Source organism: Aplidium turbinatum, chromosome 1 (assembly GCF_918807975.1).
Source record: "Aplidium turbinatum chromosome 1, kaAplTurb1.1, whole genome shotgun sequence".
NCBI classification, from domain to species: Eukaryota; Metazoa; Chordata; class Ascidiacea; order Aplousobranchia; family Polyclinidae; genus Aplidium; species Aplidium turbinatum.
This window is the reverse complement of record NC_137472.1, coordinates 41,420,660-41,436,949: the sequence shown is the minus strand read 5'-3', so window position 1 is coordinate 41,436,949 and position 16,290 is coordinate 41,420,660. Positions and strand designations below refer to the sequence as shown.

At 38.0% G+C, this 16,290-nt stretch overlaps 1 protein-coding gene across 3 annotated transcripts; it reads right to left on the bottom strand.

Moving 5' to 3' along the window:
* Positions 1 to 89: 89 nt before the first annotated feature.
* LOC145779706 (carboxypeptidase D-like) lies at positions 90 to 15,919 on the bottom strand. 3 transcript variants are annotated; one of them, XR_014290564.1, is made up of 16 exons: positions 15,313 to 15,919; positions 15,012 to 15,129; positions 14,596 to 14,713; positions 14,313 to 14,455; positions 13,349 to 13,518; positions 12,884 to 12,984; positions 12,071 to 12,503; positions 10,964 to 11,144; positions 10,530 to 10,700; positions 8,990 to 9,172; positions 8,563 to 8,729; positions 8,079 to 8,260; positions 7,661 to 7,748; positions 7,363 to 7,561; positions 2,441 to 2,517; positions 90 to 1,869 (listed from the first exon to the last, which is right to left on the bottom strand). XR_014290564.1 is itself a non-coding variant. In XM_082591345.1 (14 exons), the coding sequence occupies exons 1-14, from the start codon at positions 15,915 to 15,917 to the stop codon at positions 1,755 to 1,757; spliced, it is 2,775 nt and encodes a 924-aa protein (XP_082447471.1). In that variant the 5' UTR covers positions 15,918 to 15,919; the 3' UTR covers positions 90 to 1,754. The 3 variants fall into 3 exon arrangements, 1 of the variants encoding a protein (XP_082447471.1); XR_014290565.1 differs by lacking the exon at positions 2,441 to 2,517 and having other exon boundaries at positions 1,816 to 1,869; XM_082591345.1 differs by lacking the exons at positions 2,441 to 2,517; positions 7,363 to 7,561.
* Positions 15,920 to 16,290: the final 371 nt, after the last annotated feature.

Below are 16,290 nucleotides of genomic sequence, written 5' to 3'. Positions count from 1 at the left end.
TTTCTTCTTCACCACCAGGTTTAAGATGTTCACTCTACAGTGATGCGACAGAAATATCAATAGCAATCCAATCAAGCAAAATCTATCAAACCAGTCACATTTTATTTCACTTGCACATAAACTCGCAGTGCATTCAAGGTATGTACGCCACAAAAAATGATGCCGATAGTGATCAATTTAGGCTAATTTGCTTTTCGTATATGAAAAGATACACAGGACACAGATTGTGAACTTTTTCACAAAGGAACAACCTGACTCAAGTTTCAGGTGGCATTCCATGCTTTTCTGGATGTTTTAAAAGAAATACGTGGAATTAAAATGTCATACTTCAACATTGACATCAACTGCAAGACGAACAATACAAAACATATTTAAACAAAATGAGCAGAGCATGCACCTTGACTTTAATCGCAACAGTAAGTTTTCTCACTTGTAAAAGTGGCCCAAATGTTTGATTGATTTCATAATATTTTGTACATTTAGATCGGGCAAATCAAATGAAGGAAAACAACAGATCCGTTACATACACGAAACTCACATTTCCAAACTCACATCAAGAAATGATGATATTTTATGACGGATGATTGCATAGAAAAGTGTACTAAATCGCTTGCTATAGCGTTCATTTAAAGACAAAAAATAAGTGAAAAACGCTTTTGTTCCTATAGCTTGTTCAAATTAATGAAGTTATAGAGAAACGTAGTGATCTTACATGGTGCACAAAAAAACAAGAAATTGACGACATGTAAGGAAATAAATTAACTAGTAATTCAGCTACCAATTCTACGAGTGTATTTTTATCTAAACATTAAAGTGTGAAACGTTTTTTTTTTTGCCTTCAAACTTAATTTAACCAATATTTTAAAAATTATGTGCTAAAGCGATCTAGCCAAAGCTTGAGATAAATAGCATGATCTAAACAGACAGATGTCAAACAAATATGAAAAGAAAAGGAGATAACCCGCAGATATTTAGGTGGTGATGTGCTTTAAAACATGCGCAATACTAGGCTACAAGAGGAAGCTAACGCTTTTGTGTAATAAAAGCTAATAAGACTACACATTACACAAGCAATTTCTTAATGTATAAAATAAACATAACAGGCAAGAAATAACAACTCCAGCAGTGGGTTTGCAATGAGTGGCTAACTAACTTTAAGTTACAGAAAAAACATTGCACTAACAGTACAATTTATTGTGTACGGCTGGGAATTGACACATACAAGTAAGTTCATAGCTAACGCACAACTTGTGTAAAGTGACGCATGCATGACCGAGCGTAGTAGACTGGTCTTCTGTAAACTTCGACAATTCAATAATTTCGAAGTTATGATCGTCAACTTTTTAAAAAAACAAGCTTTTTTCATTTAAATTTGCTAAGTGCAGAATAAATCACTTAAACTATACATAATTAAACAACATACAAAGTAAGTTTACTACGAAATAACGCCACCACCTACATTTTTGATCAATATAACTTAGAAAACTAAACGTGTCTGGACGACCGCTGTATACCATAGGCTACAACCACCACACTGTAAGTAGATAAGATTTCAACATGTAAAGCACAAACACATTTTTTGCACTAAATAATGTGTACACGTTTCGAAACAAAACAAACACATTTAAGTGTCTCAAACGAAATACTGCTTTGGAGTGTTCACAATCACAAGACCATTGTAGAAAGAGAAAAAATCTAAACTTGTTTGTCATCATATAGAGCAGGACACCTTGAGTAGTTACTTTCGCAACTCATCACATCGTTAATACAACATCTTCCTCGCCACACGAAGAACTGTCGTGGTAGTCACCAGTTGCGGGTTCATGCTTTGGTTCTTCATCAAAGTAAATATCAGCTTTCTTTCCTTTCCTAAGACAAACTTGAAATAGTTAGATCGTGCCACAAGGCTCACAACAAAATGACGCTTAGAAGGATGCTAATTGAAGAGCTATTGCGTAAAAGAGCTGACGTAAACGCAAGTCGTTGACTTAGTCGTATTTCTTTCCACTGGGGTTACAAGTCAGACCATAGTCGGCGTTTACAGTCTAAAGATCTTTATGTTGGCCAGTTTTCTTTTACCAATTAGGTTTACCGGATTAGAAAAACATTCTTAGATTCGAGTCTATTCAAGAATCAAATAAATATTCGGGTCAGGGCCGAAAACATTACATCCGATTTCCAACATATTAAATCTTTAATTTCAGTGACAAAAAACAATTTTCTCACATTGATAAACAAAATAAAAGTAAAAATGACATGAACAAAAACATGGCTTTGATAAAACAGTTCCAGATCAGATCCCAGAAGTAAAAATATACCAACCCACCGAAGTAGTGCACGCGTGACAAGTTTTTGTTGCCATGTTTCTGCCAGCACACCGTGCAATGTTCGTGTTAAAGCTTTATATAGATTTTCTATTGCTTCTGTTAGTTTTACGCACCTACACCGCTCACTGCTCAGCCAATAGCCTTCTTCACATATACCTGGATAATAATCAGTTCCACGATGACATCCTTCCTGTCAATTGTAACACTAAGCTTCGCTACATATCGCTAGACGTTAAGAAAGCTATAAAATTCTTTATTTGCAACGTTAAGTCAGCCAGACACAGAATATAGCACTACCATTGAAAACTATACGTGATCCAGCTACACTAACATATACTACACTGGTTTTAGTATTTTACTGTCTATCACGTAAAAAAGTTTAAAAGTCTACAAGTGACCCTTATGATTTTAATGGCCCTTACACCTGATTCATGTAAGCTAAATTGAGTGACCTAAAGGTAGAGTGGCCCAAGTCAACTTGGACCGAAAATGAGTTTTTGCTTCCATAGGAACAACAAAAGATGCGAAATTTTTTTGGGAAAATTGGGAAGTTCTATCGTTAGAAAAAAATATGACCCAAGTAAACTTGGTTCATCACTGAAAAAAATTACAAATCCAACAGCGGCCCAAGTCTACTTGGTTTGTATTTGTTATCAAAATTAACCAATAGTATAGTGGACCACATTTACTTGGTTTGCAATACGTGAAGAAAATTACAAAAGCAATAACAGCTGAACATCTGTAATAACAGTATACTCTTCCACAACTTAGTAAATAATAATGACACTTGTCGGAAACCCAGCATTGCAGTACTGTTCCACAATAAGTCAATGGGTATTTGTCTCTGCATTGTTGTGTCATAATGCATACGAACGAGCAAGTGTGTTCGCGACGCTGAAATTCCACGTGCAACTGCAAAGAACAAACGCTAGGAATACTAAGGGCCATTGCGCACCAAGATTATACTGTTATATTACAGGCATACTGTTTTGTTTGTCGTATCCAGGCTTTCACCCGGTGGTTGAAGATTTAGATTAAGTGGACGGGAAGGCAAGGAAGCCAATCTTCGTGTCCACCTTCAGGCATGCCTTTTAAGTGTCCTGCCACAGACACAGCTGCATGCTCTTGAGCGGTGTCGAACCGGCGCCCTCTCGATTGCCGTTCCAGTGTTCTTACCACTCGGCTATGCAGCCGACACGAAGACCTACACGTGCAGCCTACAGGCATACTGTAGACACTAGACACTGTCTACTGATTAGAACCTAAGCATAGTTGTACTGTATATGGCGGAAAGGGAAAGATCTCAACTGCTCAGTGTTATTAAAGACCACGTACTATTGAAGATGATACAGTCATTGATGATGTGGTCTGCGGTCTGTTCCTCGGCACCACATTCACAGCAGGGGGAAGAGGCCATTCCCCATTAGTGCATGGTTAAGCGGAAAATCCCGACGCCCGTACGAAGACGGTTGAGGCGCACCCATGCCTGTCTTTGTAGTGTCAGGCCAATGGGGCGTGTGTCGGCGTCGGAAATGAACGAATGGGTTCTGGTAGTACTCGACTTCCTTTAAGAATTCCATTTATGGTCCGCCCAAGTAGCCGCGGAGATGTCTTGTTCATCAGCTTCGTTGATGAGAAGTTGAGCGGCTGGCACGAATGGGTGTCTTGATTTCAGTCGACGGGGTGCTCGTTTGGGAGAGCAGAGATCTTGTGGTGGAGAAGGTGGTTAGGCTCCAGTGCCCTTCGACAGAGATACAGATTACAGAGTGGCTTCTTCACGACGAAGCTCAGCAGGTTGGATGCCAGCGACAATGGGGAGATTTTCCAATAGTGTGGGACGCAGGCATCCGGTCACTGTGCGCAGGGCGCTGTTTATGGCAATGAGCACTGTGCACCAGACAGGTGCATGATCTGCTGAAGAGTAGACAAGGGCTAAGGCTGCTATACGCAAAGTGTCAGCCCTCGCCCCCCAGCTGGAGCCTGCCAGGCGCTTAAGTAGCGCAGCGCGGGAATGTCAGTTTCTTACGCAGTGACACCAAATGGTGGCAGTACGTGAGCGATCTGTCTGGTGTCACCTCAAGATATTTTGGTTCGTGACAGAAGGACAGGGATTTTCCGTTGTTCTGAACATGTAGCTCACGATAAGCTTCCCGATTGTGCAGGTGGAAAGCTGCTGCCACAGTTTTGGTTTTGCTGAGTTTCAGTCGCCAGTTTTGGAGATAAGCTAAAAGGGTTTGCATGTCCTGGCTCAAGGTGTCTTCTAGATTTCCCACGACTTTGTGAAGTAGAGAATTGCCAGGTCGTCCGCATAAGCGCATTTTGCGGAGACTGTGGTTGGCAGGTCTTGGGTATGGATGTTGAAAAGAATTGAAGCCAGGACCGATCCCTGTGGGACGCCGTTTTTCAGACGTCTCAGTCTGCTTCTCCGTGAGTTGCCGGTGGTGAGGGTGAAGCTTCGATTCCTGACAAGTTCCATAATCATATGAACCATACGATTATGCCGAAATCCAGCTTGCTCTTTTGGAAGGAGCGGGTTGATGATTGAGTTGACGCGGGCATTGATCAGCCAGACTTTTTGAAAGGAACACAGAGTAGGGATATCGGACAATAATTCCTTGGGTCCTCTAGTGACTTGTGAGGCTTAGGGATCGCAACTACTAAAGCTTTTCTCCAGATTTTTGGGATTGTGAGGTGGTGTGCTAAGAAAGCTTTCACACAATGATAATCTGGAACAAGTAATTGGAAGGTGATTCGGGAAAGTAACTAGAGACTTATCTATAGTGAAAGTTTTCCAATTTAGCGCAGGATTCGTGTTGAAATTTCAACAAGCTAAGGCAGTGCATGTTGTAGCATACATACATAACGCAATATGATTGACAAAATATCATTACCAGTCAACATGCATAACATAAAATGTTATGAGTGTATAAATTCCACAACATCAACAAAATAAAACTTAATTGTCATCTCTCTGTTGGTTCTTTATTCGCATTATACAATAGCTGATACCAACAGCCCATACTGAAATTTAATGTGATTATTGTATGGTTACAGGGCAAGGACAGTTTTTATAGGGTTTATCCTTGAACCGCTGGAATATTGCTTTCCATTTTCACTCCATGCTACCGGGTTTTAAATATTGTCATTTACACTTGCATTGAAAACTTTACCGATGCTGATGGTGCATTCTGTTGAAACATTTTTCGATATAAGCGACATGCAGAAGAATCATCCGGCAACCACTGCAGAGTTCCGATTCCGTGTGACTTCAAGTCTTAAACTATAATGAACGTGGGCACTTAAAATAAAATCATTTACTGCAGTAAAAGCTACTGATTTGCGTGTGGTTAATACAAGCTGTGTCCTCTGCTACTGAACGTCAACTGATATTTTTTAATCCGAGTGCTCTTAACTAGGGGTGCACGCACCACTAAGGGGTGCGAGACCTGTGCCTAGGCGGTGCGGGGATGCTGAATTATCAAGGTTTGTTATAATATGACGTAAGAAACAAAGTTGTTTTACCAGGTTTCAACAAAAATTTCGAACTGTAGTGACTACGTATTACTTTTCAGCCAATCCTAGGAGGGGGTGCGAGAACTGGTTGGTAATTTTAAGGTGGTGCTGACAAGGCAAAAAGTTAACTGCTGCTCTAGACGCTACGTAGGCGCATCAGCAGTTTACAGAACATATTGTGACTGACAGTCATTACATTTTAAGACTTGAAGTCACACGGAATCAGAACTTCGCAGTGGTTCCCAGATGATTCTGCTGCCTGTCGCTTATATCGAAAAATGTTTCAACAGAATGCACCATCAGCATCGGTATTGCGACTGACAAGTTTCGATAACGGGAAAGGAGCGCTCAGAACTGACGTCAACCACTTTTTGGCCATTCCTCTTGGGAAGTCTTCGTTTAGCTCTTTTCTTATGGGTTTCTCTTAAGCTTCACGATAAACCGTGACGCCGCAAAGCAACTAGATAAATTATATAGGTCACCACCGTTTTAAACGGCTAAACTTTCGCTACCGTCGCCCACATGGTTCGTCGCCCAAGAGGGTTTCGCCAAGATGTCGTGTACCATTTTATTTATGGTTGCTTATCATTAAGGTTTGATGATGTCATGAGTTAGATCAGCATACTGAACTTTGAAGTAAAAACGTTTTTACGGAAATTTTTGGTACCAGTTGCTTGCCAAACGATTCATTATATTAAGCGTAAGTCAAATTTATCCTGCCCCAATCCAAAAATATGCGTTGCAATTATCCACTGGATAAAATTTCATTAAAACATGCATTTATTATTTTTTTTTTATTTAAATTTTTTTAGATGGGCCAGTTTACTGTTGGGAAATTATGAATTTTTGCAAAACCAAGTAAACTTGGGTCACTTTTTTCGCTAAAGAAAGCAAACAGTAGAGTGACCCAAGTATAAAAAAAACTAATAAAAAAAAAACGTGACGTTATATGACCACACAATTTTCCGAAAAAATTTTTGTAGTCATATGAATTATTCCCTGTACTTCACTGGATAGATTCAACTTCACCTTCATAGTAAAAAAAGTGCCTAACTTTGAAGTCGATTTACTCAAAATGAAGATTTTCGACTTGGGCCACTCTACCTTTAGGTCACTCAATTGTTCTATGCTGTAATTTCGAAGCTAAAGTATCCCGTTTTGATGGCGAACCAAGGTAAACACAAGCTGAAAAAAGTTTTAAGTTTAAAAAAAAGATTTCGTGCAAACAATGCAAGATAAAATCAATATTTTACTCACCATTATTTTACAAGCTACCGGTACTCTATAGAATTTTCCCAGTTAATAACAATTTTAACCTTTATAAAATTAATCCATTTTATCAGTCGTTCTCAAATATGTGCGTACTCGGTGACTACTTTAACTAATTTTAGAGAGCAACAAAATTGGTTACCAGCAAACTGAAGACTTCATCTCTATGATGCGATGACGAATTGCAGCAATTTTGTCACAATTATTATTGTTGCGATCATGTGAAATTAAACGTCTGCGCTAAAAGGCTAACCTCTGGGGAAAAGCTTTGCTACTCCATTAGTAATATTTGCCGCTGAGAATCATTGTGCAAATGACCGATCTTCTGCTGCCTGAGTGGTGACCACTATGGATTGGTCATCATCATTAATATTCTCACATGTCCACTTTACATTTCTCTGACTTCACACTGATCACTGCCTTCTTTATGAGGATCGTTCTTTGGTGTTTCACTTGGAAAAAGCAAGATTGATGTTACGTTAATTAATGCAAAACCAACGACGTCTATAGAGCGTTTACTTTATGCACAACGTAATTAAAGCAACATTTACCTTTGCACCGGGATTAATCGAGTTGCAGCTCTCTTTGAATGTACATATTTCCCCAAGACAAGAGCAAGAATAAAGAACACCGAAACAACTGCGAAACAAACGTGTTGAGGTTTAATGGTAAAAACTTTCAAAATCGAGACGTCATTGCTTGCAGTGAAGCTCGTTGTGACAATGCTAAGAAAATGCTTAATTTGGTTTTAACGTTACCATTTTATCAACCAAATAGTTACAGCTTCAAACTCAAGTATGACATAAAAAATAACAAATTCCGTGTACTGATAAACATACTTCAAAACTGAATAACATTTAATTATTGCTGGAATAAAGCAGGTTTGTGAGTAGTCACACTATTCTTGAACTTTACAATATACTGTATATAAAAATATAGCGTATAAAAGATTTTCTAAATAGTACACACCAGTGATTGTGACAACGAGTGACGTTGAAAGACCGAGAGCAGTGTCGGGCTTTGGAACATTTTGAAGAGTTGTCAGCACGACTGGTCGTTTCTGTGAACTTGCATTCGCAGATCTCAATGTGAAGTTAAGCTGGGTGGCATATCCAGGTCCCACATCAACCACATGAGTGTCAGAAATGTAGCTGTGAACGACAATAGATACGTTGTATGATTATCGTTTTTAAGAAATTCGCTAAAAAAACTGCGTTAACTGCAAAAACTGTAACAATAATCGGCTCTACTTAATAACTCACTCTTTCAACACTGCCAGTAATGCAATCACAAGCAACAATCGTACATTGTTCTTGAAACGCAAGCTAGCAGTACATTCGAACTTTGTGATAATAACATAAAACAAATAATCACACCAGTGAGTTTCTGTTGTTGGCTAACGTAAAGCAGATCGAAGACAAGAAAAACAACATACCAACAGTAATCAACATACCTTGGAAATGTGGCAGTTAGCCGATATCTGCCTTCGACTAGAAGCCTCCAGTAGTCACCAGCAGCAGCGGATGTGACGTCATGCTCGATGCCTTCAACATGAACGCTCGCTCGTGGAAGAGGAATCCCGTTTTCATCTTTCACAAACCCCGCCACACCTTTGTGAACCTAAAACAATAAGCACAACATCGAGCAAAGAATAATCCCGTCAGCTTTTTTGCATTGATGATGTTAAAAAAGAACGGATTAACCGGCTAGGAACCAGAATATTTTCATTTTTATGGATGTGGTGTAAAAATAATCGACTTTGAATAAGCACACACATCTCAGCAACAGCAAGTGAGGTTTTTTACAATTTTCAAATCAAAACGAGCTTTAATTGAAACGAGCTTTAATCAAAACGAGCTTTAATTTTCAAAGATACACACCTCATTAATGTACTCCAAAAGAGCTGCTTTGTTGTCATCCCAGTAAGTAGGAAGCTGATCTTCCGGCGGGTACTTCGTACAGCCTAACTCCAATGTGATTTCAAAACAGTTCGTATAGAAATAATTCCAATCCTGCATTCCATTGCTCACTTCGTACCACTCGGCGCCATTTGTGATCCCTCCCTAATAGAACAGAAACTTTCCATTAGTTTTCTTATTGATGTAAGTGAAAAGTTAAGCAGGTACCAGAGTACAAGATTAGAAATCCTCTTTCTAAAGGTCAAAGTGATCAACTGATCATCAACCTCGTTCACATAACAGGTCAGCCAAGAAGAAAAAATTGCAACAAGACAGCCATGACCTGATCTTGCTCCCTGAAGTCACTCGTATCTAACTAACGAAACGTCGGAATAAAAGTGGGTTATCACACGAAGTACCTTTAGAAGAACGTATCACTTTTTTGATTCACGGTACTCAAGTTATATTTCTGATGATTAAAACTTTACTGAGTCAGAAAGTTTATGTGGCAGAAACGTTGACAATCAATTATTAAAGAAAACGATATTTAAACTTAAATCTCGTTCCGATGGTGCAACTGAGTTTTCGATTTACATCAAGATACTGTACCTAAGATAAATCAAAGCGATTATGATCAGCAATTGTGTGCCAGCAAAGGGTTTAAATGATCCTTAAAACGTTTTGTTTAATATGTAAACAAGAACAATAGGCTTATTCAAAAAAATATATAATGCATAGTTTCCACCACAGCAGACAATGATGAGTCATCCTCCTTCATTATGATAAAAACGTCAGTTGAAATAAGCAACAAGGTATCAGCAATCATTACTATCAGGCAGTGCTCCAGCTAGACTGCGTAGGGAAAATCATGTACATCGGCGGGTTTTACAAGCTATGTCAAGGGATGACCACCTCCTCAACCAGATGGTTCTAAAATCGCACCTCCAAAAGCCCCAGCGCTTGAAATCTCGACGCCTTTTTTCCCGCCATACTGCAGTTATTTGCAAATCCAACTTTCACATTTCTGAAGTTTGGAATAGTGAATGGAAAGAAGTCGCGAGACCAGCTCACGCTTGCGAACTGGGGGTGGGCACTGGGCAGTTTCAATAGCAACATGTGCCGCCGACTCACCATCTTATGCATGTGAATGTGGCTCACATTTTCAGACTGTATACCACATTCTCTACCAATGTCCTGTACACCGACTAAAGAATAGACATGTAGACCTAACAACGCTCGATGAACACACAATTCATTGACTGCTGCAACAGATATAAAAACGTGACCTGTAGCGGCCTTAAACGCAAGTAGAAGCAATTTAAAAAGAAATTATGGATTCAGTAAAATCAGGCGACATTTTTAATGAGCCCAGTGAGCCGTATTCGTTCGGCTGCATCCAGTGGTATGAAGCTTGGTGACGGTGATCAGAGTTACAAATACGTAGAAAATGATTTTCCTTTGTTTTCTATATTTCGTTTTATTTTCACGTAATGAACTAACAGGCTTATTTATAAAGACTAACCTTAAAACGTTCATTGGGATACCCTGGACACGGTCGACCCTCATGCATTGTCTTGTGAGCGTTCGAATAGACTCTCGCCACTTTCTTGAACACATCGTCATCAGGCGACGCGCTGTATTTCGATTGTTGAGGGTTTCGGAGATCTCTTTCGTCAAACGGGTAGTTGGCAACCTACACCAATCACAATCAAGATCAGTTGCTGTGTAAAATCTATATATTTGTACGGCAATACCTAAAGCAAGCAACGTTTATACATTTTTAATAAAAATATTTGATAAATCCAGAAAAACCCAGCTCGGTTTGGAGGAAGACGATGGCTGGTGGACGATCGGCGGTTGTCAAAATTGAATACTACCCAGCAAACGTTGGTCTTTTACGCCGTTTTTACGGCGTCAGACGGATCTTTAATGAATCGGTAACTGTCTTTCACTTACCAGTGCACCTCCATGCATGTTGGCAGATAGGACGAATGGAATTGCCTGCATCCATTTCATGACTAGTTTTGTTTCCACCTCAGCTGAAGGCGCGAGTTTTCGAAATGGAGTGGGGAAATTTCTGTTTAAATCTACCCCTTTGGAATTCTCCCTTCCCAACAATTCAGTGCGATCGTTTCGCCTGATCAAAAACAGTTGTATCATTATTGCTTGGTGGGATATAACAACACAGAAGATATTGAGCATCAAGTGAACGGATGATCAGTTCTATTTTAAGCAATGTTAGCAAAATTATTGTCGGCTGGAGTGGATAGCCCGGTGGCGAAAACCCTGGTTGGACGTTCGAAAAGGCGCTGGTTAGATACCGCTCAAGAGAACACATAAAAACACTTAAAGGTATGTCTGAAAGTTACATCGGACATCTCACCGCAATACTATTCGGCACGAATTCTATTTTATCCACTGTGAACATCTTGCCTTGCACATATATTTTTGTTGATACATCAGAAATGATTTTACTTTCAGCTGAAAATTATCTTTTTGATTTGTTTGTAGCTTGTATCTTCTTGCTTCAAATATATACCGGATAACTTTTAGGTCACACAAGTGTGATGAAAAAAAAATGCCATAAAAATTCAATGAACACTGGAAAAAAAATCTGCACAAAGCAAGATGTGCTCAGTATGAGATGTCCCTGCGACAGGTCGGCCGTTCCCACAGTGCTCTAGCATCAAAATGTTAACAAACGATGAGACACACGGTGGTTGCTAACAGAGATTGTCTCGCGTCAAGTCGGCCACGGAATATCTTGATCTCGAGTACTACAGTAGAATCTGTGAATATGTTTGCAATAAACTTTCACGAAAAAAATTCACAAATGTAAATCGTTTAATCTCTCTCCATTTTGCTTCAAAAAAGCCTGGTCTTCATCCCGAAACATCAGGGTCGACCAGTTGTCTGTACAGTGACTCCTCCATTTCTCTCTATAGTTGACCTCTTCAATTCCATCTACTTTCAATCTTCAGGTCAAGCTACACTTGTGAAATAAGCAACGATTGTAACGTTGGTAAAAACAAAACTCAACCATTTTCATGAACAAAACTGTACCTTGATACTGCATGTCCATCTGGGTTCATAGTCGGCATGATGTGGATCCGTGTGTTGTCAATCATCGATGTGACGTCATTAACTCGACCATAGTTGACACAGAGATATTCCACGAGACTGATGAGTAGTTCCCTTCCCACAACTTCGTTTCCATGCATGTTGGCGATATATTTAAACTCTGGCTCACCAGGTTCGTGCATGCCAGGCTTGTCACTGATCTCCATTACCCACAAATCCCTTCCTTGAACCGACTTGCCAATGCTGTACAAGTTAGTAATGTCTGGACACAGTTTATTAATTCGTCTTAGAAAGCTGACCATGCTTTCATGGTTGTGATGCAAGAACTCAGAAGGTTCGACAAAACTCATTTGATTTTTATTCGTATGAAGTGTTGTGGCATTTTCAACAACTAAACTTCTCTCGGTAGCAAAACCTGCAAAGCATAAAATTGTTTGGCAATTAATATGGAAAAATGTCAACAAGTTAAAAAATATATACAATGCTACATTGACGTGCCTGGCTACACTCGCCCGTGAGTCTACTTAAAAAAAGTCACTTAATTTCTGTTTTGGAGTATGTTCTAACTAAGGTAGGCCTATTAAAAAAGCTTTGTTAAATGTACGCGACTTTATTCCCAATCTCGAGTTCCTACAAGGGAACAAAATTAAATACTGTATAGTATAGGTAATTCTTTGTTGCATATAAAATAGCTAAAAATACAGTAAATCAAACAACAAACCTTCAAAAAATTGAAACAGACCAACCGAAATGATGCATACTTTTTCTTACTGCACTATCAGACGAATATCTCACCTCGAGGCAATGCTTTTAGGTTCAGAGGATAAAGATGGAAGTTTTTCAAAACAAAACTTCCATCAACAACAACAAAGGGAAACGACATTGAATCTTGGTACCTGATAAACAATACCGGTATTCAAACTCTGAGATTCCAAGTAATATTTTATATTTATTTTATGACTAATAATATTGTGCTAATGTTGCTCAAAATTACTATGGATGGTTGACTGGTTGTGTGAGCATAAAAATGAAACATATTTTGGTAATACACAATTGCTGTTGTACCTTACATAATAATGCTTCAACTGTCACATAATATTTGGCAAAGTTCTGCTTTACACATGCAACAACATTCAATAGTAGCTTATATGTTGTCAGGACATCATGACAACAAAGTTTATCAAATACAAAAAGAAAAGTAGAAGTCGTACTAATTTTATCAATGCTGAAATACTCTATTGTTTTACGTGCCAATCTTACCCTTCTTTGGTCACAGTGGCCCTATAACTTCCTGGCTTCAGCAGTCTCCAGTATGCTCCGTTGCTGTCAGATTTCATATCTTTATTAATCTTATTAATTTTAATATGAGCGTCTTGTATGCTTCTGCCTGTAATCTTGTCCTTCACAAATCCACGTATACCAAGGTTAGCCTTGAGAAATTATAGAACAAGTGGTTGGTGGTTGCATTGGATAAAGTATCGGATTTGGACGACAAAACGATCTGAAGCAATATTTTTCTTAAACAGCCCAGTACACAAATAGGAAGAACCACAGTGTTCCATTCTAATGTAAGCTTTTGTTAAAAATGTAAATCAGCTGGATAGCTGAGTGGTGAAAGCGTATCTGCACAACAGGTAAGAAAAACGATGGTTTAACATTTATAGAGTGAGGTATGTGCTTTTGGCTAAACACTTACAGTAAGCAAATGCTTCTAAAGGTGAAAATGAATGATTGGACATTGGTCCATGACATTATGATGTGGACGTGGTTTGAATGATTTCAACCCAAATGACACGATCACGATCTTAATACCACCATAATGTTGTGGCACCATGTTATGCCACCATATATATCCCATCCTTATACCCTAATTTTGAGAGGCTGTAATGACTTCTTACCCAAGTGCCATGGTGAGGTAATGACTTCAACCTGAGTGACATGACTCTTGATAGATTCTTTTACTTCCATCTGTAGTCACTGTGTTCAAATCCCTGTTATTACTACTGGCTTGTTTGCATCAAGTAAAACATACCGCACTATTAATTGGTGCTTATTCACTGAATAATATTCAGCCATGGCACAATGTATTGAAATGTCAAAGAACCGACATATAAACAGTATTAAACACTGTACCGGTAGCTACAGATGGAAGTACAACTTAACATGTAATTAGTGCTAAGTCTATCAAACAAGCAAATTGTAAAAACACATAATTTATACTAACAAGCTCTAAGGTTTTCAACAAAGCTTCTTTATTTTTGTTCCATTCATTTTCCAAAGTAGAAGCCATGGGGTATTTACAGCATGTCAATTCAATAGTAATTTCCATGCAGTCTCCGTGAATGTAATTGTAATCTTGCATACCACCTAAAAGCATTTTTTTTTAATCAAAAGCTGTTAAAAAAACAATGTTTCAATGTCCTAAAAACGCCCAATAATATGTATATATTTTACTATTTTGATATGCTAAATCTGAACAATACAGACACAGTATTAACAATTCTTACCAGTCACATCATACCAATATGCTCCATTAGTTACACCTCCAGGGAAATTATCACCGTCGCATGTTTTTAAATTTTTATGCATAGTTTCATGTGAATCAGCATAAGTGTGAGCCATCAACTGTAATTAGTAAAAAAAATAAAGTCAACTAAACCGCAATGATTTTTCCATGAGATTACTTTCAACGTTTTTCTTCTACTAATTTTTTATATATACATACAACATTCCAAAAAAAGCACTTTTTCATTTTATCTTACAATGTCCAGTGTCTACTTGAATATTGAAAACCGTCGTTACCAAGTCACTTTTATACCAATAAATATTTTTAGATATCTGGAATATTCTATTGTTATTGCATACAATAATCTGGACTCTTTCAACCAGAATAACAATTTGATTCCATACGATGGTTTCTTACCTTAAAAAATTCATCATCCGGTGCAACACTGTTTATGTTTCTACGATGTTGAGCTGAATCATCATATGGATAACTGGCTACCACGGCTCCAGCATGGAAGTTTAAAGAAAGAAGAAATCTGAAGTGTGGAATCAAATTGAATGATAATGATATATGCAATTCAATGATTAAAAATATGAAAACATCATTCAGAATGCTATTGAAAATGAAATGGAACATAAAATACATGTTAAAAAAAAATTATTATCCACACTTCATTACCCAGAATTGTATCAAAATGACTTGTAAGAATCATGCATACTTATTTTCATTTATCCAATTCATCATAGCTTGAGTTTCTGGTTCAAAGGATCTCCGTCTTGTAACAGTCTGAGAATCAAATTGATCAGGAAAATTTCTATTTAAATCTTTGTGATTGGCATTGGTTCGATAAGACATTCTACATAACCCTTCCTTGGAATGAGCAAACCCATCAGGATTCATGGAAGGCATCAAAAAAATTCTCATGTTATTCAAAATGTTTCGAGATCGTGTGTTATAATTTTTTGTGTATAGCAAATGCTGACTTAAGTATATGATCAGCTGTCTTCCCACAGTCTCATCTCCATGCATGTTACCAACATATTTTACCATCGGTCTTCCTGGACTTTCAGCATGAATATGGTTGGTAATTTCAAGATATTGCAACTCCCTTCCTTCAACTGACTGGCCAATACTACCCACTCTGGCATAATCAGGAAACTGCTTGGAAAGATTGAGAAACAGTTTTGTAAGTTCTTCATTGCTATGATAGTGTTCAAATGAGATAACTTGAATACTAGGCACAAAAGATTCTTCTTGAACTTGTGAATAAATTGACTTACTTGCAGACAAAACCATGCAAACAACAAACAAAAAAGAAAACATTATAAAGCATAAAGTCTTTTTACTAAACATAGCCAATAAAAAGCTAACCTATAGAATACAGATATAAGAATTAGTTTAAATATTCTATTTTTGAGCCTGTTTGTGCAATTATTATGAAATAGCTGGGATTGGCAACCTATTAGATTTAATGTTTTTAACTTTTTTCAATTATGAAGAGAACTATCGGTACCCCATATGTTATACAAAGTGGCTATTTTTACCCACTTGCTGCCATGGTTACAATCAGATGTTGACAGAGTTAGGATTAAAGTTAGGAAGGGTTATGGTAAGGGTTAGAGTTAGGAATGAGGTTAGGGTTTTGATCTTTGCCTAGGACTAAAAAAAAATTTCGAAAATACAAGTTTTTGTTTTC

Coding starts and splice junctions, on each gene's coding strand:
- LOC145779706 (XM_082591345.1), bottom strand. CDS start 15,917: ATGTTTTCTTTTTTGTTTGTTGTTTGCATGGTTTTGTCTGCAAGTAAG. Junction 14,456..14,595: donor ATATTGGTATGATGTGACTG/GTAAGAATTGTT, acceptor AAATGCTTTTAG/GTGGTATGCAAGATTACAAT. Junction 12,985..13,348: donor GCCACTGTGACCAAAGAAGG/GTAAGATTGGCA, acceptor ATTGTTTATCAG/GTACCAAGATTCAATGTCGT.